This window comes from Eleutherodactylus coqui, chromosome 1 (assembly GCF_035609145.1).
Source record: "Eleutherodactylus coqui strain aEleCoq1 chromosome 1, aEleCoq1.hap1, whole genome shotgun sequence".
Lineage (NCBI taxonomy): Eukaryota > Metazoa > Chordata > Amphibia > Anura > Eleutherodactylidae > Eleutherodactylus > Eleutherodactylus coqui.
In genome coordinates this window covers 152,990,524-153,017,874 of record NC_089837.1, presented here as the reverse complement: position 1 = coordinate 153,017,874, position 27,351 = coordinate 152,990,524, and the positions used below count along the sequence as shown (strand labels likewise).

Genomic DNA, 27,351 nt, shown 5'->3' with positions numbered 1-27,351 from the left:
AGGTTCGCCACCACTGATATAATATAACAGATTTGCAGCCTATGTCAAAAGTTCTTCCTAGACAAAGGCTCAAACTGGAACGTGTGCTAAGATTAGCACTATTCAGTCGCTTTCATTTTCATTCCAATCAGGGGAACGTGATATACCTTTTTAATAGTGCAACTTGCAGTTACTATTACAGGGAGACAAAGGGTTGTCTAAATGTAGTTGAAAAAGAAAGCCCATGGTTTGGAAGAAGAGGTGCTTGCTGGGGCAGGAAGAGGAAGTCCAATTTCGTTATAATACAAAAATAAAATTTAAAAGAAGTAAATATTTCTCTTTTGGGTGAAGATATAACTAAAATTTAATAAAGCAATCAGTAAAAAAAATAAATTAAACAATTTGTTTCGAAAAATAACCAAATAAATGCTATAATACACACTGCATTTATCAGGCCATAAGGGCTCACCCCCACTTGCGTTTTTTTAACGCTGTGATATCGCTGCGTTTTTTTTAACGCAATTGTCAATGGGACTTTCTAATGTTAAAAACGCATCACAAGTTGGTGCTTTGCAATTTTTGTGCGATGCGTTTTTAACATTAGAAAGTCCCATTGACAGGCAGGGAGAAACCTGCAACCCCAGCCCATCCACACCAGCAATACAGAGGAAATTAAAGTAAAACCCACACCCCATGGCTGTACTAACTGCATTTGAAGTCTAGCAGGGGCACGGAGAATTGCTTTTCAGGACTCTCAGTCAGCAGCAGCAGGCTCCATTAAGTAGATCGCCAAGCCGAGAAAAGTGGCTCACCCCGCAAAACACCCGTCAAACAACGCTATATTAATGTGAATAAAAAATACACCTTGCTCCCAACGTAGTGACATTAGGAAATAGATACAATGAGGAAAAACACTAAGAGCGCTAATTCGGAGACAAACAAAAGCTCTAAAACACCTAACAAATCGCTTGAAAACAAAAAATAATCAAAAGACTTACGCCTGATTGCTCCAAAACTACAAGAACAAAATCTACCATAGAAGAAGACAAGATCACGTCTATGTCGACTTTACCATCAGACCTGGACAGTGACTCAGAGGAGGACATGCAAACACATGATGAGGCGATTCTGAGAAACTATATTAAAGCACTACCCACCAAAGAGTGCATGAGAGACCTCTTCAGGGAATTCACCCAGACGATAAAAGAAGAAATTTCAGAACTAAGAACAGACGTCAAACAAATCTGCTCAAGAGTGCAAACTTTAGAGGATAACTACACACAAATGGCACACCACTCTGAGAGGGTGACGGAGATCCTTGTTGATAAACAAAAAGAAGCCTTTTTTCAGAAACTGCAAATTGATGACCTTGAAAATCGCTCAAGGAGAAACAATATACGGGTCAGGGGAATTCCAGGGACGGTCGCAGATAAAGAAATACCAACAGTGCTTTCAGCTATTTTCACAGAATTATTGAACAAAACTGAAGGTCTTGACTTCGGCATCGAGAGAGCACACCGCGTCGTCAGACCGAGATCGATCAATGCAGATAAACCAAGATACATACTCTGTTGCTTGCAAAGCTTCAAAATTAAAGAAAAAATTCTTCATAAAGCTAGACTAGCGAAAAGGATAGAGTACGATGACAAGGAACTCATGATATTTCAAGATTTATCCAGATTGACCCTCGATCTCAGAAGACAACTCCAGCCTTTAACCAAAGCCCTAAGAGATAAAGCTATACTCTATAAATGGTTATTCCCTTTTGGCCTGGCTATCTCCGGTACCAACAGGACATGGATCATCAGAACCCCCAAGGATCTACCACACGTCTTGTCTAAGCTAGGCCTAAGCCACATCCAAATACCAGACTGGACCACTGCCGAGAGTCTCCTGAATCTTCCCACTCTTCCAACCTGCGAGAACTGGTCATCAGCAACACCGCGCAAAACCTAAAAAGGTTTTAATATCCCTCAAAAAAGGTCGCAAATACTACACTACCTAGAGAAACAAAGCGCAGACATCATCTTTTTTCAAGAAACTCATTTTTAAAAAAAACGACACCCCTCTCACTAAAAACAAATCCTACACCAAATGGTTCAACGCCTCTACTCCATTGAAAAGACAGAGGCATAGCTATTGTTCTACACAAAAGAGTTCCCCTTCAAACACTAAACATCCTATCCGACCCAGAAGGCAGATTTATTTTTGTCAAGGGCTCAATTGGTGACAGAGTACTTACTCTAGCAAATATATATGCCCCAAATTCCAACCAAGACGCCTTCTTTGCAATAGTCACCAAACATTTACAAGAATTCTCTGAGGGGGATATTATTATAGGCGGGGACTTTAATGTACCGCTTAGCCTCACCTTAGATATGTCTAATGGTTCCTCAGCGGTCCCTCTTTCCAAACTCAGAAAAATTTAAAAAACTACTGGCCGACCTCCACCTAGTAGACCCCTGGAGAGTTCTCTATCCTGACTCAAGGGACTATTCCTTTTATTCCTCAGTTCATAAAAAATATTCAAGAATACATCTTTTCTATGTTAAACATTCTCTCTTAGACGCAGTCACTAAAATTTACTACGACACTATTTTATACTCTGACCACGCTCCAATTTTTATGAGGATTGCCATCTCCCCCCAAAAGAGATCAGAGTCCAAACGGCTGTTAAATGACAGCCTGTTAAAACATAAAGAGGACATTGAATACATACAAAAGGGTTTACAACATTACTTTAAAGATAATGCGATGGATTCGTGCAACCCCGCGACCCTATGGGAAGCCCACAAGGCGGTAATAAGAGGCCTCTTCATTGAATTGGGCGCAAGAAAAAAGAGGGAAAGGGAGAGGGAGGTTACACTTCTTATTGAACAAATTAAAAACATAGAAACCTGCAATAAGAAACATGTGTCACCTCAACACGAAAAACAATTATTCAACTTGCGTATCAAGTTAAAAGAGATCCTGAATCAAAAATCCAAAAAATACCTCTTTTTCGCAAGATATAAACATTATACCTTTGCGGATAAGTGTGGGAAAAAGCTAGCAGCCGTAATTAAAACACAAAATGCAAAAGCCTTTATCTCCAAAATAAAAGATAAAAATGACGTGATACACCACAAGACATCAGAAACATTTTCTGCGCGTTTTACTCTGACCTATATAATATCCAAAACCCTAGAGAGCCCTTAATAATCAAACAACAAAAAATACAAGATTTCCTAGATTCGGTCAAACTTTCTAGCATACCCATAAATCATTTACAATCGCTCCTCAAGCCGATTACCCCCCCCCCCCCAAGAGGTGGAGGAATATATACAAGCATCCCCGAACGGGAAAAGTCCTGGGCCAGATGGTTTGGGATCCTTGTATTTCAAAACCTTTAAAGAGACCCTCACCCCACATATGGCTCACTACTTCAATTCCATCCCTGCAGGAAGCCCCTTCCAAAAAGAGGCTCTGACAGCACACATCATACTAATCCCCAAAGAGGGAAAAGACCCCTCCCTATGCAGTAGCTATAGACCCATAACCCTAATAAATAATGACATTAAAATTTACGCTAAAATCCTAGCTAACAGGATCAAGGTGTTCCTACCCGAACTGATTAATCCTGAGCAAGTGCGCTTTGTGCCAAACAGAGAAGCGAAGGATAACACCCTAAAACTATTTAATATAATACATACAGCACACCACAACAACTCTCCACTTGCCCTTCTCACCACAGATGCCGAAAAGGCTTTCGATAGAGTTGACTGGCTATTTCTACGAATTTCCCTTTTAAAATTTGGTTTCCCAGAAACATTTATCGATAAGATCATGGCCCTGTACTCCCTTCCCCTCGGCTAAAATCAAAATCAACTCCGAACTCTCCCCAACAGTCAAAATTAATAACGGAACTAGGCAAGGCTGCCCTCTCTCCCCTCTATTATTCATCCTAACTATGGCAACCTTCTTTGAAAAAATCAGTCAAAACAATAAAATTACAGGTATGAAATGCGGCTCCAGGGAACACAAATCGGCCTCCTACGCAGATGCTATGCTGTCTTTCCTCACGGACCCCAAAACCGCAATCCCCAAAATTCTGCAGTAGTTGAAGAGCTTTGGTCAGATCTCCAATTTCAAGCTAAACCTTTCAAAATCAGAATTACTAAACATAAACATTAAACAAGATTCTTGGCTGGAGATCTCCAAAATTTCGCCATTTAAAAATACAAGTAAACAAATCACATATTTAGGGGCACATCAGACCTGTACAATTTAAATTACATACCCCTACTGGAGAGAATGGAGAGGGACCTCAAGTCCTGGAACTCTCTGCCGATCTCTTGGTTCGCCAGAAAGAACCTGATTAAAATGATTTATCTCCCCAGAATATTATATATGCTACAGACGCTGCCCATAGAGGTCCCACGGCTCTTTTTCACTAAACTTAAAAACCTAGCAGCAAAATTTATATGGCAGGGCAAGGGACACAGGGTCAAACACACTACGCTTATCAAAAGCAAAAAATGCGGTGGAATCGGACTCCCAGACTTCGAACTATACTGGACCGCATCACATCTGAACCGCATGGTGGACATGTCCCGCCAGACCCATTCCACTGTGGGTGGAAATGGAGCGCCTTGCACTGAACAGAGATCAGGGTCCCCCGCCTTGGCCCATTCCATACAATAAATTTAAGCTGAAAGAAATCCAGAACCCCTACACTAGGCTAACCCTGAGCCTATGGCATAAATCAAATAAGAAACATAAACTAATACCTCAAATCAGCAGTTATACCCCTTTGCCTGCAATAATACCTAACAAATTCAAAGCTCTCAAACAAAAACTTATGAGCAACCACTATCTTAAGACGGTGCAATGCAGCGGCCTTATTAAGGACAAATCTGTACCCCAAGATATTCAGCTCCTAAATCATCTAGGGGATGCTACACTTAAACCCGAAGATCTACGCATCATTAGAGATTCAGTGGTCCTGCACTCCCCAGACATCACAGACACAGATAAAAATTTACTATTCCATAAATTACTTTGGAGTCTCCAGCTGATCAAGAGTCCAATCTCGAAAATTTATAGGACCTTACACATGATAAGCTTAAACTCTCTTATATAGCTCACTGGGAATCTAAACTAAACACGACTTTTACCACAGACGAGATTAACGACATCATATCCAGGTCTCACTCCTGTTCTTCCTCCACTAGGTTCCAAGAACTTAATTAGAAAATAATATCCAGATGGTATAAAACCCCAGTTCTACTAAATAAAATAGACCCAGATTATTCCCCGCTCTGCTGGAGATGCCTGGACGGCATTGGTTCATACTCTCACATATGGTTTTCATGCCCACTTTTACAACCATTCTGGGAAGAGATGCAGAAGATACTAAGCACCATCCTCAAATCCAACATCTCCCTTACCACCGAGACTGTTCTCCTAAACCTAGATACTCCTGGTCTCACACCCGAACACAAACGCATTCTCCCATTCTTTATAAAGATCCTAATCTCCAGGTATGGGAGAGACAGCACCATCCCCTCCATATCGGAGTGGTACAGGGAGGTGAGCACGATATGTTCCTTCGAGAGAGTCAAGGCTAAACGAACAGGAGACCCAATAGGATTTGAAAGCTGATGGAGTGTTTGGCTCTCCCATATACATAACCCGCCCCCACAACCCGCTACATCACCAGACCAACGAGGTACCTCTTTAACCACGCATTAATCGCATTATTCACTATTGCTGACCCCCCCACTCGGCCTCCGCCCTTCATAGGCTATTACCCCCCTGCACTCTCAACAGAGCTGTCATTGTTTCATGTTTGTTATGAATCTGATTGACTATTTTATTTGTGATCATCCACTGTTTATCCCGATTCCTTTTTTTTTTCTGTAACCCCCCCCCCCATCTCTTTTTACCCATCAAAAATAAAGAATATATACAAAAAGAAAGTCCCATTGACAATCGCGTGAAAAAAATGCGCAGGAAAAATGCAAGTGCGCAGAAACCCTAAGGCACATTTTTTAGTGAGAAAATATCTTTCTAAGGCTATTTTAACACGACCGACCAAATTGTTGCAAGACGCACAAATATGAACCCCATTGTTTTCAATGGGATCATACAGATGAACAAAGTTTTCCCACATGGCACCACGATGCAGGAAACAAAATGTGGCATGTTCCATTTTGCTGTGTGATCTCATATCACACTGCCCATTGTTTATGATGGGGCCGGCGGCAGCATTGCACCACTTGCAAGGTGCATGCGATGTGATGCAAGGTTTCCCCCATTGAAAACAATGGGAGAAACTCTGCAAGCCCCCACTGTGCCTGTCAGCCTGTGAGAGCTGCTGACTGATCGCGGCCGAAAGATAGGGCAAGACCTATCACTTCTGGCCGCATCAAAACATCAGCTGGCTTTTTCGGCGACAATGTTTTCCTGCGGCTAAAAAGTGGCCATCTTAATGAATGCATTAGCCATGATAAAACACCCATGTGTAGGAGGACTGACAGTAACCTTTACAGGACTCTTGATGGACGAGCCAAACGCAAATGTAAACATACTGTTGGCTTCTAAAATAATTTCCTTATGGTTGCATTTCAACAGAACTTACATTTAGCGTCCTTGATCCTGGCGTGACAATAGAATATGAACTAGATTTCTCATATGCCTTGCATTCTTCAAGCTCCTGGGGAAAGTGTGAAAATATAAATAACACGTAGAAAATATGTTAAGTCAATGTAGTTTATGTTTTTTAAGAGAATCAAATTCTGTTGCACCATATTACCCAGCCTGTTCCTTCAAACATCTTTATGTCTAGTGGATCGCCATGTACTTTTCCATCCATTAGAACCAATGAATGACAACTAGCCATTGCTCCAATCAAAGGAGTCCAAGGTAAAGTACAGCCAGGTGTAATGGACACTACCTGCTGAAAACTAATAGACAACAAAGTAATATATAGTATAGGAAAACATTCTGTAAATAACAAAGTGACATTTAACTCATATACTAACTTTAGTAAACTTTTAAAAATTTCTAACAAATTGAATGCAACGTTTTGTAACGTTCTTCAGCAAAGCAGAAACAGGTCAAACTGAACTTACCTGTTCGCTTCAGATGGAACAATGCCCCACAAATCTAAGCCATCTTCTGTTAACGTACCTGTCTGGGTAAAATATACTAGTCTGTACTTCTACTCTAGAATAGCATATTCTTATCATTAACAGTTCTTACTATTAAAGAGGTTGTCTGAGTTGTAGCTTTCATGGATAAACCCCTCTGCATGCACTAACATAACAAATAGACATATACTCAAGAGTTGTCCCCTGTTTTCAGCAGTGAAAACCACATCTGACTTAACATTTCTACTGCAATGACAATAAGAATGCAGTGCAAGAAGCCATTTCTACCAGAATGGAAACTACTCCTGTTCATAGACAGAGGGTCCTAAGATTGAGCCTCCCCTCTACGTCATCTATATACCCTAGTAGGGCATATGAACAGAAGTTGTTTTTATCTGCCAGTCCCTTTAAATATTAATAACTTAATGAAATGTGTAAGGACTTGAATAATGAATTAATTTCAGTGCTCTAAACTGTAAAAAAAATTGTAACACTAGAATTACTTTACGTAAACAACCACATACTTTATCAAAACATACAAGGTTCAGTTGTCCACACACAACAATCCGCTGAGGACTGATGCAAAAAATCCCTTGCTTTTTTAAACGAGTTTGTGAGTACAGGGTGCAGATGGTCAAAGCAGGAGGCAGAGAGACTGGGATTGCAACAGTGGCCATGATAAGCGCCATGATTACCAAATCCCTTGCTGTAGCCTATAAAGTAGAAAAAAAGTTTAAAAAAAAGGAAAAGTCACTAATAATACATTATATCTAGAGATGAGCGAACGTGTTCGTCCGAACTTGATATCCATGCGGATATTAGGGTGTTCGGGATGTTCGTTATTCGTAACGAACACCATGCGGTGTTCGGGTTACTTTCACTTCCTTCCCTGAGACGTTAGCGCGCTTTTCTGGCCAATTGAAAGACAGGGAAGGCATTACAACTTCCCCCTGAGTCGTTCAAGCCCTATACCACCCCCCTGCAGTGAGTGGCTGGGGAGATCAGGTGTCCGCCTAATATAAAAGTCGGCCCCTCCTGCGGCTCGCCTCAGATGCCTTGTGAGCTAAAGGAGGGACAGTGCTGTTTGTACCGGAGCTGCTGTAGGGAAAGAATTGGTAGTTAGTGTAGGCTTCAAGACCCCCAAAGGTCCTTATTAGGGCCACTGATAGCTGTGTGTTGGCTGCTGTTAGCAGTGGCAATTTTTTTTCTTCTCAAAATCGGCTCTGCAGAGCGTTGCACCCGGCATTAGGGACAGAAGTGTTGCATAGGCAGGGAGAGTGTTAGGAGTGAGTGTAGCCTTCAAGAACCTCAACGGTCCTTTCTAGGGCCATATTTAACCGTGTGCAGTACTGTGCTGGCTGCTGTTAGCTGTGCTGCATATTTTTTTTCTTCTCAAAATCGCCTCTGCAGAGCATTGCACCCTCCATTGATACTGCAGGGAAAGAATTGTGTAGGCAGGGCCACAACACAGTTATTATTCATTGAATATACGCAGTGCGGCCTTTTGCTTGTAAAACAAGTGAAAATAATTCTATTTGTCCTGCCTCTGTCCGTCCTAAGGGCGATGGACACGTGTCGGCTGCGTGTGCAACGTTTAAAAATCAGACGCACCCAGCTACGCTTTACTCCTGGCTTCGCCATTTGCTTTCCTTAATTTGGAAAAAAAATACCTGCTCTGCCAGAGTTATAATAACTCTGCTACCCTCAAGTTCTGTGCCACATTAGCAGGGGCACAGCACAGTTATTAAACTTCTCATGTTCATTGAATATACGCAGTGCTGCCTTTTGGTGGAAAAAAACTGAAAATAATTGTATTTGTCCTGCCTCTGTCCGTCCTAAGGGCGGTGGACACGTGTCGGCTGCGTGTGCAACGTTTAAAAATCAGACGCACCCAGCTACGGTTTACTGCTGGCTTCGCCATTTGCTTTCCTTAATTGGAAAAAAAAATACCTGCTCTGCCAGAGTTAATAACTCTGCTACCCTCAAGTTCTGTGCCACATTAGCAGGGCCACAGCACAGTTATTAAACTTCTCATGTTCATTGAATATACGCAGTGCTGCCTTTTGGTGGAAAAAAAACTGAAAATAATTCTATTTGTCCTGCCTCTGTCCGTCCTAAGGGCGGTGGACACGTGTCGGCTGCGTGTGCAACGTTTAAAAATCAGACGCACCCAGCTACGGTTTACTGCTGGCTTCGCCATTTGCTTTCCTTAATTGGGAAAAAAAATACCTGCTCTGCCAGAGTTATAATAACTCTGCTACCCTCACGTTCTGTGACACATTAGCAGGGCCACAGCACTGTTATTAAACTTCTCATGTTCATTGAATATACGCAGTGCTGCCTTTTGGTGGAAAAAAACTGAAAATAATTCTATTTGTCCTGCCTCTGTCCGTCCTAAGGGCGGTGGACACGTGTCGGCTGCGTGTGCAACGTTTAAAAATCAGACGCACCCAGCTACGGTTTACTGCTGGCTTTGCCATTTGCTTTCCTTAATTGGGAAAAAAAATACCTGCTCTGCCAGAGTTATAATAACTCTGCTACCCTCACGTTCTGTGACACATTAGCAGGGCCACAGCACAGTTATTAAACTTAGATTATTCATTCACTAGAGGCAGTGGGGCCTTTCGTTTTCAAAAAAGGGAAAAAATTATATTTGGCCTGCAGTCTTGCGCCAATTTATTTCCTGCCTGTGAAATCAAATCACTGGTAATACAGCATGCTGAGGGGTAGGGGTAGGCCTAGAGGACGTGGACGCGGCCGAGGACGCGGAGGGCCAAGTCAGGGTGTGGGCACAGGCCGAGCTCCTGATCCAGGTGTGTCGCAGCCGACTGCTGCGCGATTAGGAGAGAGGCACGTTTCTGGCGTCCCCACATTCATCGCCCAATTAATGGGTCCACGCGGGAGACGGTTATTAGAAAATGAGCAGTGTGAGCAGGTCCTGTCCTGGATGGCAGAAAGTGCTTCGAGCAACCTATCGTCAACACGCAGTTCTGCGCCGTCCACTGCTGCAAATCCGAATCCTCTGTCTGCTGCTCCTCCTTCCTCCCAGCCTCCTCACTCCACTACAATGACACCTGCTCAGGAGCGGGAACACTCCCAGGAACTGTTCTCGGGCCCCTGCTTAGATTGGGCAGCAGTGGTTCCTCTCCCACCAGAGGAGTTTATCGTCACTGATGCCCAACCATTCGAAAGTTCCCGGGGTCCGGGGGAAGAGGCTGGGGACTTCCGCCAACTGTCTCAACAACTTTCTGTGGGTGAGGAGGACGATGACGATCAGACACAGTTGTCTTGCAGTGAGGTAGTAGTAAGGGCAGTAAGTCCGAGGGAGCAGCGCACAGAGGATTCGGAGGAAGAGCAGCAGGACGATGAGGTGACTGACCCCACCTGGTGTGCAACGCTTACTCAGGAGGACAGGTCTTCAGAGGGGGAGTCAAGGGCATCAGCAGGGCAGGTTGCAAGAGGCAGTGCGGTGGCCAGGGGTAGAGGCAGGGCCAGACCGAATAATCCACCAACTGTTTCCCAAAGCGCCCCCTCACGCCATGCCACCCTGCAGAGGCCGAGGTGCTCTAAGGTCTGGCAGTTTTTCACAGAGACGCCTGACGACCGACGAACAGTGGTGTGCAACCTTTGTCGCGCAAAGCTCAGCCGGGGAGCCAACACCAACAGCCTCACCACCACCACCATGCGCAGACATATGATGGCCAAGCACCCCACAAGGTGGGACGAAGGCCGTTCAGCGCCTCCGGTTTGCACCCCTGCCTCTCCCCCTGTGCCCCAACCTGCCACTGAGATCCAACCCCCCTCTCAGGACACGGGCACTACCGCCTCATGGCCTGCACCCACACCCTCATCTCCGCTGTCCTCGGCCCCATCCAGCAGTGTAGTTCAGCGCACCGTCCAGCCGTCGCTTGCGCAACTGTTGGAGCGCAAGCGCAAGTACGCCGCCACGCACCCGCACGCTCAAACGTTAACCGTCCGCATAGCAAAATTCATCAGCCTTGAGATGCTGCCGTATAGGGTTGTGGAAACTGAGTCCTTCAAAAGTATCATGGAGGCGGCGGCCCCGCGCTACTCAGTTCCCAGTCGCCACTACTTTTCCCGATGTGCCGTCCCAGCCCTGCACGACCACGTCTCCCGCAACATTGTACGCGCCCTCACCAACGCGGTTACTGCCACGGTCCACTTAACAACGGACACGTGGACAAGCACAGGCGGGCAGGGCCACTACATCTCCCTGACGGCACATTGGGTGAATTTAGTGCAGGCTGGGACAGAGTCAGAACCTGGGACCGCTCACGTCCTACCCACCCCCAGAATTGCGGGCCCCAGCTCGGTGGTGGTATCTGCGGAGGTGTATGCTTCCTCCACTAAAGCACCCTCCTCCTCCTCCTCCTCCTCTGTCTCGCAATCAAGATGTGTTAGCAGCAGCATGTCGCCAGCAGTCGGTGTCGCGCGGTGTGGCAGCACAGCGGTGGGCAAGCGTCAGCAGGCCGTGCTGAAACTACTCAGCTTAGGCGATAAGAGGCACACGGCCCACGAACTGCTGCAGGGTCTGACACAGCAGACCGACCGCTGGCTTGCGCCGCTGAGCCTCCAACCGGGCATGGTCGTGTGTGACAACGGCCGTAACCTGGTGGCGGCTCTGCAGCTCGGCAGCCTCACGCACGTGCCATGCCTGGCCCACGTCTTTAATTTGGTGGTTCAGCGCTTTCTGAAAAGCTACCCACGCTTGTCAGACCTGCTCGTAAAGGCGCGCCGGCTCTGCGCACATTTCCGCAAGTCCCACACGGACGCTGCCACCCTGCGCACCCTGCAACATCACTTTAAGCTGCCAGTGCACCGACTGCTGTGCGACGTGCCCACACGGTGGAACTCTACGCTCCACATGTTGGCCAGGCTCTATGAACAGCGTAGAGCTATAGTCGAATACCAACTCCAACATGGGCGGCGCAGTGGGAGTCAGCCTCCTCAATTCCTTTCAGAAGAGTGGGCCTGGTTGGCAGACATCTGCCATGTCCTTGGTAATTTTGAGGAGTCTACCCAGGTGGTGAGCGGCGATGCTACAATCATTAGCGTCACCATTCCTCTGCTATGCATCTTGAGAAATTCCCTGCAAACCATAAAGGCAGCTGCTTTGCGCTCGGAAACGGGGGCGGTGGAAGACAGTATACCGCTGGATAGTCAGGGCACCCTCCTGTCTATTTCTCAGCGCGTACAGGAGGAGGAGGAGGAGCATGAGGAGGATGAGGAGGAGGGGGAAGAGACAGCTTGGCCCGCTGCTGACGGTACACCGGCTGATTGCCTGTCATCCTTTCAGCGTGTATGGCCTGAGGAGGAGGAGGAGGAGGATCCTGAAAGTGATCTTCCTAGTGAAGACAGCCATGTGTTGCGTACTGGTACCCTGGCACACATGGCTGACTTCATGTTAGGATGCCTTTCTCGTGACCCTCGCGTTGCACGCATTCTGGCCACAACGGATTACTGGGTGTACACATTGCTCGACCCACGCTATAAGGAGAACCTGCCCACTCTCATTCCCGAAGAGGAAAGGGGTTTGAGAGTGTTGCTATACCACAGGACCCTTGCGGACAAGCTGATGGTAAAATTCCCAGCCGACAGCGCTAGTGGCAGAAGGCGCAGTACCGAGGGCAAGGTAGCAGGGGAGGTGTGGAGATCGAGCAGCATGTACATCCCAGGCAGTGCAACAGTCTTTAAGGGCCTGGCCAGCTTTATGGCTCCCCAGCAAGACTGTGTCACCGCTCCCCAGTCAAGGCTGAGTCGGCGGGAGCACTGTAAAAGGATGGTGAGGGAGTACGTAGCCGATCGCACGACCATCCTCGGTGACGCCTCTGCCCCCTACAACTACTGGGTGTCGAAGCTGGACACGTGGCCTGAACTAGCGCTGTATGCCCTGGAGGTGCTTGCTTGTCCTGCGGCTAGCGTCTTGTCGGAGAGGGTGTTTAGTGCGGCTGGGGGAATCATCACAGATAAGCGTAGCCGCTTGTCAACCGACAGTGCCGACAGGCTAACACTCATCAAGATGAACAAAGGCTGGATTTCCCCAGACTTCTGTTCTCCACCAGCGGACAGCAGCGATACGTAAGCAATACGTAGGCTGCACCCGCGGATGGAAGCTACGTTCTCTCTCACCATCCAAAACGGGGACATTTCTGCTTCATCAATCTGTGTCTAATATTCCTCCTCCTCCTCCTGCTCCTCCTCCTGAAACCTCACGTAATCACGCTGAACGGGCAATTTTTCTTAGGGCCACAAGGCTCACTCAAATAATTTTTCTGAACAATTTTTATAAGTTTCAATGCGCTTAAAAGCGTTGGAACTTTAACTTGAACCAATTTTTCGTTACACTGGGCTGCCTCCAGGCCTAGTTACCACTTAAGCCACATTAACCAAAGCGATTCACCTGCCATCTTGGTTGGGCATGGCCAATTTTTACTGAGGTACATTAGTACTGTTGGTACACCAATTTTTTGGGGCCCTCACCTACAGTGTAATCATAGTAATTTCTATGTTCTTCGCCTGCACTCATGGTACAGAAAGGTGTGTGGGGTTGGCCTACACTTTAGCTACATAAATGTAACTTGGGCCTTGGCTATACTAAGGCTACTGAAATGGAACTAAGACTGCGCTCCCACTATACTGCTGCTTCAGAATTGTTACTGGGGCCTGTCTTGAGTGCTACTATTGCTGACATGGAACGAAGACTGCGCTCCCGCTATACTGCTGCTTCGGAATTGTTACGGGGGCCTGTCTTGAGTGCTACTATTGCTGACATGGAACGAAGACTGCGCTCCCGCTATACTGCTGCTTCGGAATTGTTACTGGGGCCTGTCTTGAGTGCTACTATTGCTGACATGGAACGAAGACTGCGCTCCTCCTATAATGCTGCTACTGATATGTTAGTGGGGCCTGTCCTAATGCTACGGCTGAAATGTTACGAATTCTGGGCTCTGCCTATACCGCTGCTAATGGTATGTCTCTGGGGTGTGGAAACAGAGGCTTCCCAAAGACATGATGGCGGCGAGGCCATTTCCCACCAACGCAGTTACTGTTAAGGTGCATATAACCACGGACACGTGGAGAGGACACGTAGTGCCTCAAAAACATCCCCCTCCTCCTCCAACAGGGAAAACATTCTTGGCAAATGCCTTTGCATTGGTTCGTCTGGTGGCAGTCCAAGAATTTCACCTTTACCGACACAACAAGAGAGCCCCCACACCATCCCCCCGCCACGGCCCACTTAATCCTGGCCGCATTCCGAAAACCAACAAAATACAACCGTGCTACTAGGTCCGCAGTCACCACCACATTACCACCAACGCGGTTACTGTTAAGGTGCATATAACCACGGACACGTGGAGAGGACACGTAGTGCCTCAAAAACATCCCCCTCCTCCTCCAACAGGGAAAACATTCTTGGCAAATGCCTTTGCATTGGTTCGTCTGGTGGCAGTCCAAGAATTTCACCTTTACCGACACAACAAGAGAGCCCCCACACCATCCCCCCGCCACGGCCCACTTAATCCTGGCCGCATTCCGAAAACCAACAAAATACAACCGTGCTACTAGGTCCACAGTCACCACCACATTACCACCAACGCGGTTACTGTTAAGGTGCATATAACCACGGACACGTGGAGAGGACACGTAGTGCCTCAAAAACATCCCCCTCCTCCTCCAACAGGGAAAACATTCTTGGCAAATGCCTTTGCATTGGTTCGTCTGGTGGCAGTCCAAGAATTTCACCTTTACCGACACAACAAGAGAGCCCCCACACCATCCCCCCGCCACGGCCCACTTAATCCTGGCCGCATTCCGAAAACCAACAAAATACAACCGTGCTACTAGGTCCGCAGTCACCACCACATTACCACCAACGCGGTTACTGTTAAGGTACATATTACCAGTCTGACTGGGGCATGCAGACACCTTGACAGAATGAATAGTGTGTGGCACATAGGTTCCCCATTGCTATGCCCACGTGTGCAGCTCCTGATGGCGGTGGCACAGGATTCTATTTCTCATTGCTTCTGTACAGCATTGTGGGCTATCGCCCCGCCCCTTTTAAAGAGGGTCGCTGCCTAGCCGTGCCAGCCCTCTGCAGTGTGTGCCTGCGGTTCCTCCTCATGGCAGACGCACTTCTAAATAGACATGAGGGTGGTGTGGCATGAGGGCAGCTGAAGGCTGCGCAGGGACACTTTGGTGTGCGCTGAGGGGGGGCGGTTGGTCAGCATGTAACCCAGGAGAAGTGGCAGCGGAGTGTCATCCAGGCAGTGATTGTGCTTTGTTGTAGCTAGTGTGGTGCTTAGCAAAGGTATGCCATGCTAATGAGGGCTTTTCAGAAGTAAAAGTTGTTGGGAGGGGGGGGGGCCCACTCTTGCCGGTATTGTGGCTTAATAGTGGGACCTGTGAACTTGAGATGCAGCCCAACATGTAGCCCCTCGCCTGCCCTATCCGTTTCTGTGTCATTCCCATCACTTTCTTGAATTGCCCAGATTTTCACACATGAAAACCTTAGCGAGCATCGGCGAAATACAAAAATGCTCTGGTCGCCCATTGACTTCAATGGGGTTCGTTATTCGAAACGAACCCTCGAACATCGCGGGAAGTTCGTTTCGAATAACGAACACCCGAACATTTTGGTGTTCGCTCATCTCTAATTATATCATTAGGCACGGCACAGTTATATTATTAATTACAAAAAAGGATGTTACTATGTTAGCTATAGCGCAGACAAGCCCAGGATTAATGTGAGAAAAATAGGTAATTTACAGTAATAAAAGTGGAAGAAAACAGCTTGTTGATCAACTGTTTGTTAGATCTCCACGCTTTGTACTACAGTAAGGCTGGGTTCACGCAGGGCGGATTTGCTGCAGAAACTCTGTGCGGAATTTCGCTGTGGCAAATCCGCCTGCGAACGCTAATCCCGGGATTAGCCAGCCATGTGGGACCACCACTGATTCACAATTCTTTTATCATATTGCACTTTACTAATGAGGATCAATTTGTAAATTTGTACATGCATACAGTGGTGCTTGAAGGTTAGTGAAACCTTCAGAATTTACCACATTTCTGCTTAGATTTGATCGTAAATAGAGATGAGCGCGCACCAAAATGCTCGGGTGCCCGTTACTCGAGTTGAACTTTCAGTGATGCTCGAGAGTTCGTTTTGAGTAACGAACCCCATTGAAGTCAATGGGCGACTCGAGCATTTTTGTATATCGCCGATGCTCGCTAAGGTTTTCATTTGTGAAAACCTGGGAAATTCAAGAAAGTGATGGGAACGACACAGAAACGGATAGGGCAGGCGAGGGGCTACATGTTGGGCTGCATCTCAAGTTCCTAGGTCCCACTATTAAGCCACAATAGTGGCAAGAGTGAGACCCCCCCCCCCCCCACCGTCAGCATCAAGCTCGGACGAGTATGCTCGCTCATCTCTAATCGTAAACTACATTAGATTGTCACACAAGTCCTTAAAGTAGATAAAGAGGACTAAATCAAACAAATGAGTTAAAAAACATTAGACCTGGTCATTTATTTACTGAGGAAAATGATCCAATATCCAATATCACATGTCTGATAGTTGCAAAAGTATGTTAACTTTTGGAATTAGCAGATAATTTGAAAGTGAAATTAGAGTCAGGTGTTTTCAATCAATGGGATGACAATCGGGTGTGAGGCGGCGACCTATTTTTTTTTAAAGAACAGAGATTTATCAAAGTCTGATCTTCACAATACCTGTTTGTGGAAGAGTATCATAGCGTGAACAAAGAAGGACCCCAACACAAACTTGCAATTTTTGTGCAATGCGGTTTTAACATTAAAAAATCCCATTGAAAAAAACGCAGCGATATCGCAGCGTTAAAAAAAACGCTAGTGGGTATAAGTCCTTATGCTGCTTATACCTTTTTTGTAAAAGTGCTTAGGTCAGTTTAAGAGGTCATACCAGGAAACATACTTACTCCACTAAGTGAATAAATTGTAACAGTATAAATAACTCCAATAATAGAAAGCACTATTAATCCAACAAGGACTTTCAACACCTCTCTGTGAAGTTTAAAATTCATGGGCTTTGGATAGAGAATTGAGCGTATTAGGTCTCCTTTTGCAGAGTTGAACCCTAGAGTTAAAACGAATTGAAAAGGCGTTAGAAAAGTATTTCAGTTAGAGTTCATATGAATTTGGAACATACAAGGATGATATATGCCTCTCATACTTAATAACTTTGGGAGATTTAGGGCTAATGCCCACGGCTGGAGGTCCGCGGCATAATGCCGCAGCTATTAGGTTCTATTGAACCTAGTAGCTCAATGTTGTCGTCAATGGAAGACAGCCGTCACACTATATTTCTCGCCCAGCACCGGTCATGTCATATGACACTGTCGGCGCGTCATGCGCTGTACCGCGCATGTGCGCCGGCGTGTCATGCGGGAGCTGCACAGCAGATCTGGTGGTGAGTATGGGGTATTTTGGGGGCGCAATGACGGACTCCACTGTGGTATTCCACTTGTGGAGCCCATCACGGCCATGTGCATGAGCCCTTACTGTGCTATTGCTAACAATTTGGTAGGTTCAAACCATGCACATTTGTTGCAAAGATCTCTGTGACTGAGGCCTTATTCGCAGAAACGTTTTATCGTGGCTTTTTTGTCGCAATAAAATGTTGGCCGAAAATCATGACCATCTGAAGCATTGAATATCAATGCATTCATTCATATGGGCGATTTTCGCACTCATAAAATCATCCAGAGGGAAAAGATAGCACATATGCTGCGGATTCTGGACGTCTGCTTTTAGGCTCGGCCGGAAAAGGTAGATGTTGTCCTATCTATTGGCCGCGATCAGCTTGCAGCTCGCATAGAAGTCTATGGGAGCTGCTAGCAAGGGGAGGAATGGGGAGAGACTTTAGCAGCGGCTTGTACTACTAAACTCCCTCCCAGCTCCCTCCCCCTTCCTTTGCTGGCAGCTCCCATAGGCTTCTATGGGAACTTTTATTGCCGCAATCAGCCAGAAAAGGGGGGGGGAGGGGGGATTCCGGGCATATGCCTCACCCAGCCATGTGAATAGGTGAGAAATTACGAGATTTAGCAACGATTCCGTGGCAGCTTTATTCCCCTCAGGGATGAAGAATTCCACAGATGTGACAGGTGCAGCAGGGAATTATTTTTCCTCACAGGGATGAAGGAAGCATCTGCCGCATGCGGCAGATGTGTTCTTCACCCCCACGGGGACACGGCAGTAGTGGACAGGTAATTTTTTTTTTTTTACACTAAAATTTTTGTTTTTTCAGGGAAGAGCTTATAATTAAAGCTCTTCCCTGAAAAACATATCAAGGGTGCCAGGAGATCATTGTTTTCAATGGAGCCGCCGGCAACAGCCGCAGTTCCATTGAAGACAATGCATGCGTTCCCTATAGTGCACGCATGTCCCATCTTTGCAGGCGCATGCCTGTAAAGCGTGGACATGTGCACACACCATAACAAATGCATTAATTCTAATATAAGCGTGTTTTTGTGCACGCGTTTGCACGCACAAAATCACGCTTGTGTGAAGCCACCCTAAGGGCTCATTCACATGGGCCTCAAAACCTTCACTACGCTACATACAGTACATACATACAATGGCAATCTTGAGCTTAATGCTGCTAAGATTGCCTCTTCCTCCCATTGTTTAGCAGTTTAAGCTAAACAATGGGAATGTTTAGCTAAATACTGCTAATCTGCCTGCCCCCCTTTCTTTCCAGCTCCCATGCAAATCTATGGAAACTCCTGCATTTTGCGCACCAAAGATAGGTCAAGACCTATATTTTTGCACAGCAGGAAATTTGAGTTGCTGAAATTCAGTCATGTTTTTAGGTGCATTTTTTTTGCACGCTTAAAATTCTTTCAACTGAATGTTTCCACAGAAAAACCATTGGTTCTAATAGTCACTGTATTTTTATCGTGTGTAAGTTAGCTGCGCAAAGTTCTTTATGTGAATGAGCCCTTATGTGGAACAAATTGAGCCAGAATTCTGCCACATTAGTAAATCATGCTCCATGTTTTTCAAATGTCAGAATACCCTGTTTCCCCAAAAATAAGACAGGGTCTTATATAAATTGTTGTTCCAAAAGATGCGCTATGTCTTATTTTTAGGGAATTTCTTATTTTGACAACAGCGGGACAACTCGATCTGTGTGTAAGAGTCCCAACACTTCCAGTCCTTATGGCCATTCGCACGAGTGCTCAGACCTTTGTTGTTATCAGCGTTTTACTGTGCATTCTGAGCAGCAAAAACACTGACAAAGCCCCCGGCCACCCACACAGGATCACTTCCTGGTTACATAAGTTATAAATCCCGATTCCACAAAGCAATGGTTGTGATTGGTTCTTTGAGAGCTGCATTGACTGCCTAAGCCATGGACTGTGGGAACCGCGCCAGGGCTCTGGAGAGCATCGGGCAGGACCTGGACCGAGTCTGCTCGCTAAGTAACTTGGCTGACCAGTGTGAAAAGTGCTGTTAAAATTTTGCAATTGTGTTTTTACGGCACTTTTCATGCACCTAAAGTATTCATATTGACTTTTTTTATGAACTGTAACTAGGGCTTATTTTCAAGCTAGGTCTTATTTTGGGGGATACAGGGTAATTGTGTTAGATAAATCAGTTACTGTAAATAATGACCAAGATGCTGCTTTTAAGAATTCAACTTTTAACTTCCCTCCTATTGCAGGGAGATGTGCATCTCAAAAATCCTGACTACCTATGCCTATGCAAATGAATATATAGGAGGGGCTGCTGATAAGTCTTTGGCTTTGTGTTCTTTTTGTTTCTATGATAACAAATATTACATCACATGAAAGCCGTATGTGTCTAATATATGTTTTCAAAATGTTATGTTTGTAGCTTATGGCAACAGTGATCTAGGCACGAGGGAAAACAAAATGGCGGCATCTAAGACGATATTCACAGCAAAGGAGTGCAGAGGAGTGATAAAATTCTTGTTTCTGCAAGGAAAGTACACAAAGAAAATTCATGGTGATATGTCGCAGACATTGGGGGATCAATGCCCTTCATATTCTACAGTTAAGAACTGGGTTGCCAAATTTAAAACAGGCCACTTCAGTACCAATGATGAGGAACGTCCTGGACGACTGAGAGAGGTTGTTGTTCCAGAGATCGTTGATGCTGTGCACAACCTCATACTGGAGAATCAGCAAATTTCAACTAAAGGAATAGCAAACATCATGGGGATTTCTCGTGAACGTGTTTGTGTCGTTATCCATGAACATTTGAACATGGTAGAAGCTATCTGCAAAGTGGGTCCCCAAATGTTTGACAACAGATCAGAAAAGCATGCGAGTGAAAACTTCCCGGTCCATTTGTCAGCGTTTCCGGACTGATAAGAACTTCCTGGATGGGGGCGTGGCCTGGCAAGCAAGGAGAGAGGATGCACGTTGCTCAGCTCCTCCACAGAATCTCCTTTTTCAGTCCTTTTCTAGACCAAAATCCGAGACCCAAACAGGGACAGACAGCGACACGGCACCCAGGGACCCACCAGAACCCACACCCGGCCCGGGGAGAGCTTACCTGGAGATCCTCGCCACGGGGAAGGAGCCAGAGAGCCGCGGCCCTGCACAGCAGTGCGCACCCACGACCTGACCCGATGAGATCCGCGCTTAGAGACACCCGACAGAGATCGCTCACGGAGTCACAGGCAGGGTAGTGCGGCACAAGGTAATTCCCTCCTGCTCGTAGAGGGGAGGATCCACTACTCCTGGAGCCCGCGCTCTTGCCGCGGCTCCCTCTAAATACGCCGCCGCCAGACCGCAGCCCAGTGGCACATACACTTACTAGGGGTGGTCTCCCGCTGGACTAGACCCTCCGCTGGTGGCTTCCCCCCCCAGCTCCTCAGAAGCGGCAATTAGCAGGTCACCACAGGCGGGCACGCCTGAAGACCGGCGCTCAGTTCCTGTCCCCCTCTGAGACAGCGGCCATCTTGCCCCCCCTGAGGCAATCAAGCTATTCTGCAAGCCAGCCAGACTGTAAAACACTGCTTGAGCAGAGCAATAAAGTGAGACAGGGAGGAAGCTGCAATCCCAGCCCAGCCACACCAGGCAAAAATAAAAAAGGGGAATTTTGAGTGAAAATCTCACTCCACAGCAGTACTCACTATAGTCCAGCAAAAGAACGGAGACTTGCTCCCCAGGGCTCTCAGACCACAGCAGGCTCCACTAACGTATACTGCAGTCCACAGATTAACGTACCACAGCACCATCTAGTGGTCAAAACTGGTAAAAGCAGGATCTGAACTCCTACTCATCCCTTCTTTAAAGCATACTGAACCACTAAATAAAGCCAATTTTAGCCGACAGGCAAGGAAAATTCTGGTCTCACAAATATATCTTTCAAATAACGGAATTATCTCACCCACTCCCTCCCTACTGCAATAAAGATCGCTAGACTGGGAAAGTGGCCCAACCCGCAAAGCATCCGCTAAACAACTCTCAACTAAAGTGAACAAAAAATACACCCTCCTCCCAGTGTAGTGACATTAGGAAACAGATACAATGAGAAAGAATACCAAGAGCGCCAATTCGGAAACAAACAAAAGTTCTAAAACACCTAGCAAATCACTTGAAAATGAAAAAATAATCAAGGAGAAACAACATACGGGTCAGGGGAATCCCAGAGTCGATCTCAGATAAAGAAATACCAACAGTGCTATCAGCTTTTTTCACAGAACTGTTGAACAAAACTGAAGGTCTCGACCTGGGCATACAGAGAGAGCACATCGTGTCTTCAGACCAAGATCAATCAATGCAAATAAACCAAGGGATATACTCTGTTGCTTGCAAAGCTTCAAAATTAAAGAAGAAATCCTACACAAAGCTAGACTAGCGAAAAGGATAGAATATGAGGACAAGGAGCTCATGATATTTCAAGACCTATCCAGATTGACTGTTGACCTCAGAAGACAACTCCAGTCTTTAACCAAAGCTCTAAGAGACAAAGCTATAGTCTACAAATGGCTGTTCCCTTTCTGCCTGGCCATATCCGGTACCAACATGACATGGACCATCAGAGCCCCCGAGGACCTTCCACACGTTTTGTCTAAACTAGATCTGAGCCATATCCAAATACCAGACTGGACCACGGCTGAGAATCTCCTGAATCCTCCCACTCTTCCAACCTGCGAGAATTGGTCATCAGCAACACCGCGTAAAGCTAAAAAATCCCGCACTCATGACACAAGCCAAAACAAACCTCCCAGAAGAGGGTACTCGACGATACTTGAACATCCCACTAAATAACTTTACAAGACACGTTTCGTGTCACTGCCTCTTCCCTTTAATTCCACTGTTTGCCTCATAGTTGTTGTGTGTCTATATGCTTCTGTTTCCCTTTAACTTTCTTATATCCACAGAATTTACAGACTACGCTGGGAGTCATGGTTCTCTCCTCTACGCTACTCCATGTCCCTGCTAATTCTATAATTTCTGCTCGATAATCTGGTTCCAGTAATGACTATGTCCCTTAACCTGGTCCAGCAGCAAAAGGTTATAATAATTTCATTTGTTACTGGTCCAACAAAGACCAGCTGTTATGGTTATGTGTTTTTTTTTTGTGTGTGTTCGGAATTCTCATGACAGTTCTGCTGACACTATTTGCCTAAAATGATCCCCTACAAAATGTATCCATGGCTGATATACATTTAGCCTCGTTTAATGTAAAAGGTATTAATATTCCACAAAAAGGTCTCAAATATTACACTACCTAGAGAAACAGGGCGTAGATATCATTTTCTTTCAAGAAACTCACTTTAAGAAAAACTACATCCCTCTCACTAAAAATAAAACCTGCACCAAATGGTTCAACGCCACTACTCCAATGAAAAGACATAGAGGCGTAGCTATTGCTCTACACAAAAGAGTTCCCCTTTAAACACTAAATGTCTTAGCTGATCCAGAGGGTAGATTTATTTTCGTCAAGGGCTCAATTGGTGACAGAGTACTTACTCTAGCAAATATATATGCCCCTAACTCTAACCAAGACGCCATTTTCGCGGCAGTCGCCAAGCTCTTACAAGAATTTTTTGAGGGGGATGTTATTATAGGCGGGGATTTCAACGTACCACTTAGCCCCATCTTGGACACGTCTAATGGCTCCTCAGCGGTCCCCCTTTCCAAAATTAGAAAAATTAAAAAGCTGTTGGCCGACCTCCACCTAGTAGACCCTTGGAGAGTTCTCAATCCTGATTCAAGGGACTACTCCTTTTACCCCACGGTTCATAAAAAATACTTAAGAATTGATCTCTTTTACATTAAACATTCTCTCTTAGATGCAATCACCAAAACTTTCTATGACCCTATTTTATACTCTGATCACGCTCCAATCTTTATAAAGATAGCCATTTCCCCCAAAAAGAGATCAGGGTGCAATTGGCTATTAAACGATAGCCTGCTAAAGCATAAAGAGGACATTGAATACATACAAAGAGGTTTGCAACATTACTTTGAAGAAAACGCGATAGAATCATGCAATCCCGCGACCCTCTGGGAAGCCCACAAGGCGGTAATAAGAGGCCTCCTCATTGAACTGGGCGCAAGGAAAAAGAAGGAAAAAGAGAGGGAGATTACCCTTCTCACTGAACAGATTAAACACATAGAAACCTGTAATAAGAAAAATGTTTCACTGCAATACGAAAAACAATTATTTAACCTGCGCACCAAGTTAAAAGAGATCCTGAATCAAAAATCCGAAAAATACCTCTTCTTCGCAAGATATAAACACTACGCCTTTTCGGATAAGTGCGGGAAAAAATTGGCAGCCCTAATTAAAACACAAAATGCGAAAGTCTTTATCTCTAAAATAAAAGATAAAAATCACGCAATACATCACAAAACATGAGAGATCTCAAACATTTTTCATGAGTTTTATTCTGACCTATATAATAATCAAGACCCCTCCTTATGCAGTAGTTATAGACCCATATCCCTAATCAATAACGACATTAAAATTTACGCTAAAATCCTAGCTAACAGGATCAAGGTGATCCTACCCGAACTGATTAACCCTGAACAAGTGGGCTTTGTACCAAACAGAGAAGCGAAGGATAACACCCTAAAACTATTCAACATAATGCATATAGCACACCACAACAGCTCTCCACTTGCCCTTCTCACTACAGACGCCGAGAAGGCTTTTGATAGAGTTGATTGGTTATTCCTACGAATGTCTCTTGCAAAATTTGGTTTCCCAGAAGCATTTATTGATAAGATCATGGCCTTGTACTCTGTCCCCTCGGCCAAAATCAAAATCAACTCCGAGTTCTCCCCGGCAGTCCGAATTAATAATGGAACTAAGCAGGGCTGCCCTCTTTCCCCTCTACTATTCATCCTAACCATTGAAACTTTCCTGGAAAAAATCAGACAAAACAATAAAATCACAGGTAGGAAATGCAGTTCGACGGAACATAAATCGGCCTCCTAAGCAGATGCTATGCTGTTCTTCCTTATGGATCCTAAAACCGCAATCCCCGAAATTCTGCATGAGTTCAAGAGCTTTGGTCAGATCTCCAATTTTAAGTTAAATCTCTCAAAATCAGAATTACTAAATATAAACATTAAACAAGATTCCTGGTTAGAGATCTCCAAAATTTGGCCATTCAAAAATACAAGTAAACAAATTACATATCTAGGGGCAAGAATATCCCGGAGCGAAGCAGATCTGTACAACCTAAACTATACACCCCTACTTGAGAGAATGGAGAAGGACCTCAACTCATGGAATTCACTGCCGATTTCTTGGTTCGTCAGAAAGACCCTAATTAAAATGATTTACCTGCCCAGAATATTATACACATTACAAACGCTTCCTATAGAGGTCCCACGGCTTTTCTTCACTAAACTTGTAGCAAAGTTTATATGGCAGGGCAAGAGACACAGGGTCAAACACACAACGCTTATCAAAACTTAAAAACGCGGTGGAATCGGGCTCCCAGGTTTTGAACTATATTACATGCATCACACCTGAATCGCATGGTGGACCTGTCCCGCCAAAGAAGCTCCAAATTGTGGGTAGAACGGGAGCTCCTTTCACTAAATAACGATCAGAAATCTCCGCCTTGGCCCATCTCTTACAACAAATTTAAACTGAAGCAAATCCAAAACCCTTACACTAAACTAACTCTAAGTTTATCGCATAAATTAAACAAGAAACATAAACTAATACCTCAGATCAGTGGCTATACCCCACTGCCCGCAATAATACTCAATAAATTCAGAGCACTCAAACAAAAAATTATGAGCGACCCCTACCTTCGGACGCTGCAATGTAGCGGCCTTATCAAGGACGAATCTGTACCCCAAGATATACAGTTCTTAAACCACCTGGGGGATGCTTCACTTAGATCCGAAGACCTACATATCATTAGAGATTCAGTGGTGCTGCACTCCCCAAATATCATAGATACAGATAAAAACTTACTATTCCATAAATTATTTTGGAGCCTCCAGCCCATCAAGAGTCCAATCTCTAAAATATATAGGACCTTAACACAAGACAAACATAAGCCCTCTTATATAGCTCGCTGGGAATCTGAATTAAATACGATCTTTACCACAGACGAGATTAGCGATATCATATACAGGTCTCATTCGGTTTCTTCCTCCACTAGGTTCCAAGAACTTAATTATAAAATAGTATCCAGATGGTACAAAACCCCAGCTCTACTAAACAAAATAGACCCTGATTATTCTCCGCTATACTGGAGATGCTTGGACGGCATCGGAACATACTCCCACATATGGTTCTCATGCCCACTTCTACAACCCTTCTGGGTAGAGATTCAGAAGCTACTAAGCACTATCTTCAAATCCAACTTTTCTCTTACCCCTGAGTCTGTTCTCCTAAACCTAGATACTCCAGGCCTCACATCTGAATACAAACCCATTCTCCCATTCTTCATAAATGTGGCTAAGATCCTAATCCCTAGGTATTAGGAATGGTACAAAGAGGTGAACATGATCTGTTCCTTTGAGAGAGTCAAGGCCAAACGAGTTGGGGACCCAATAAGATTTGATAACCTCTGGAATATTTGGCTCTCCTTTATACATAGCCCACTAAGAACTTCCTGGATCGACTGGTCACTATGGATGAGACCTGGATTTATTTGTATGACCCTGAAACCAAGGAGCAGTCAAAAGAGTGGAGGCACAGTGGTTCTCCTCGCCCAAAGAAGTTCAGGGTGCAAAAATCAGCCACTAAGGTGATGGTGTCTGTGTTCTGGGATAAGGAGAGCGTGCTGCTAGTGAACTACCTTCAAAATGGTTCCACCATCAATGCAAGGTATTACATTGAACATTTGGACCAATTGAAGGCAGCTCTGAAGGCCAAAAGTCACGGCAAGCTGTCCAAAGGAATCTTGTTCCTGCAAGATAAAAGCCTTCGCTGACAGAAGCGAACACGGCAAAACTGGTGGAGCTAGGCTTCCAGCTGGTTGACCACCCACCTTATTCACCAGATCTATCTCCCTCCGACTATCAAACACCTCAAGGTTACCAAATTTCACACCCTTTCTGATGCCATGGCTGCTACGGATGACTGGTTTGAAGCACAACTGAAATCCTTCGTTTTGCAAGGCTTACAGAACTTGGAATACCGATGTAAGAAGTGTGTTGACATCAGTGGAGAGTACGTGGAATAAATGTAAAGTTTCATCTTCATATCTCGTTTCTTTCTTGGTAAAAACAAAGACTTATCAGCAGCCCCTCGTATATAGTTGTATAAGGAAATTAAAACAAAGAAAAGTTGAACACCTGGGAATATTATACAGTACTATGTGGACTACTATGTTGCACAGTTCCTGTCATCTTAAATTGAATGCCCGATGCCCAGTGGTCTCACCTGTTTGTAAGACTACAGCTTTGACAGAGCCATCAGAAGGGGTTTTGGTCTTTATAACTTCTGTTCCACAGTATAACATGTGTGTTCGATAATTTTCTCCACTGTGCACTTTCCATGGAATTCCATTATCTACATTTGGTAAAGGAACTTTTGTCACAGGAACACTTTCCCCTTAAAAAGATTTTAACAACATGATAACGAGAAGTTACTGTATTACTATTTTTAATTAAACAGATTTGAGAGCAACATTTTTTCTGTTTTTATTTTCAGGTTCTGATTTAGAGGTCCTACACATGGTCTTATGCGCAATTGCACGCACCTCAGCGCTGTGTTTTTG

General features: G+C 45.1%; 2 protein-coding genes across 2 annotated transcripts in view; one reads left to right on the top strand and one right to left on the bottom strand.

Moving 5' to 3' along the window:
- The window catches only part of PLAAT1 (phospholipase A and acyltransferase 1), a 197,301-nt gene that overhangs the window by 60,508 nt on the left and 109,442 nt on the right, over nucleotides 1-27,351 (top strand). The gene's annotated exons all lie outside the window — the stretch shown is intronic.
- LOC136627016 (probable cation-transporting ATPase 13A5) overlaps nucleotides 1-27,351 on the bottom strand; it is a 66,749-nt gene that overhangs the window by 35,144 nt on the left and 4,254 nt on the right. The window contains exons 4-9 of the mRNA XM_066601976.1: nucleotides 27,015-27,185; nucleotides 17,093-17,250; nucleotides 7,637-7,825; nucleotides 7,095-7,156; nucleotides 6,776-6,926; nucleotides 6,602-6,676 (exon numbers count right to left, since the gene is read on the bottom strand). Coding sequence (XP_066458073.1) covers nucleotides 6,602-6,676; nucleotides 6,776-6,926; nucleotides 7,095-7,156; nucleotides 7,637-7,825; nucleotides 17,093-17,250; nucleotides 27,015-27,185 — 806 coding nt within the window. The remainder of the gene's footprint in view (nucleotides 1-6,601; nucleotides 6,677-6,775; nucleotides 6,927-7,094; nucleotides 7,157-7,636; nucleotides 7,826-17,092; nucleotides 17,251-27,014; nucleotides 27,186-27,351) is intronic.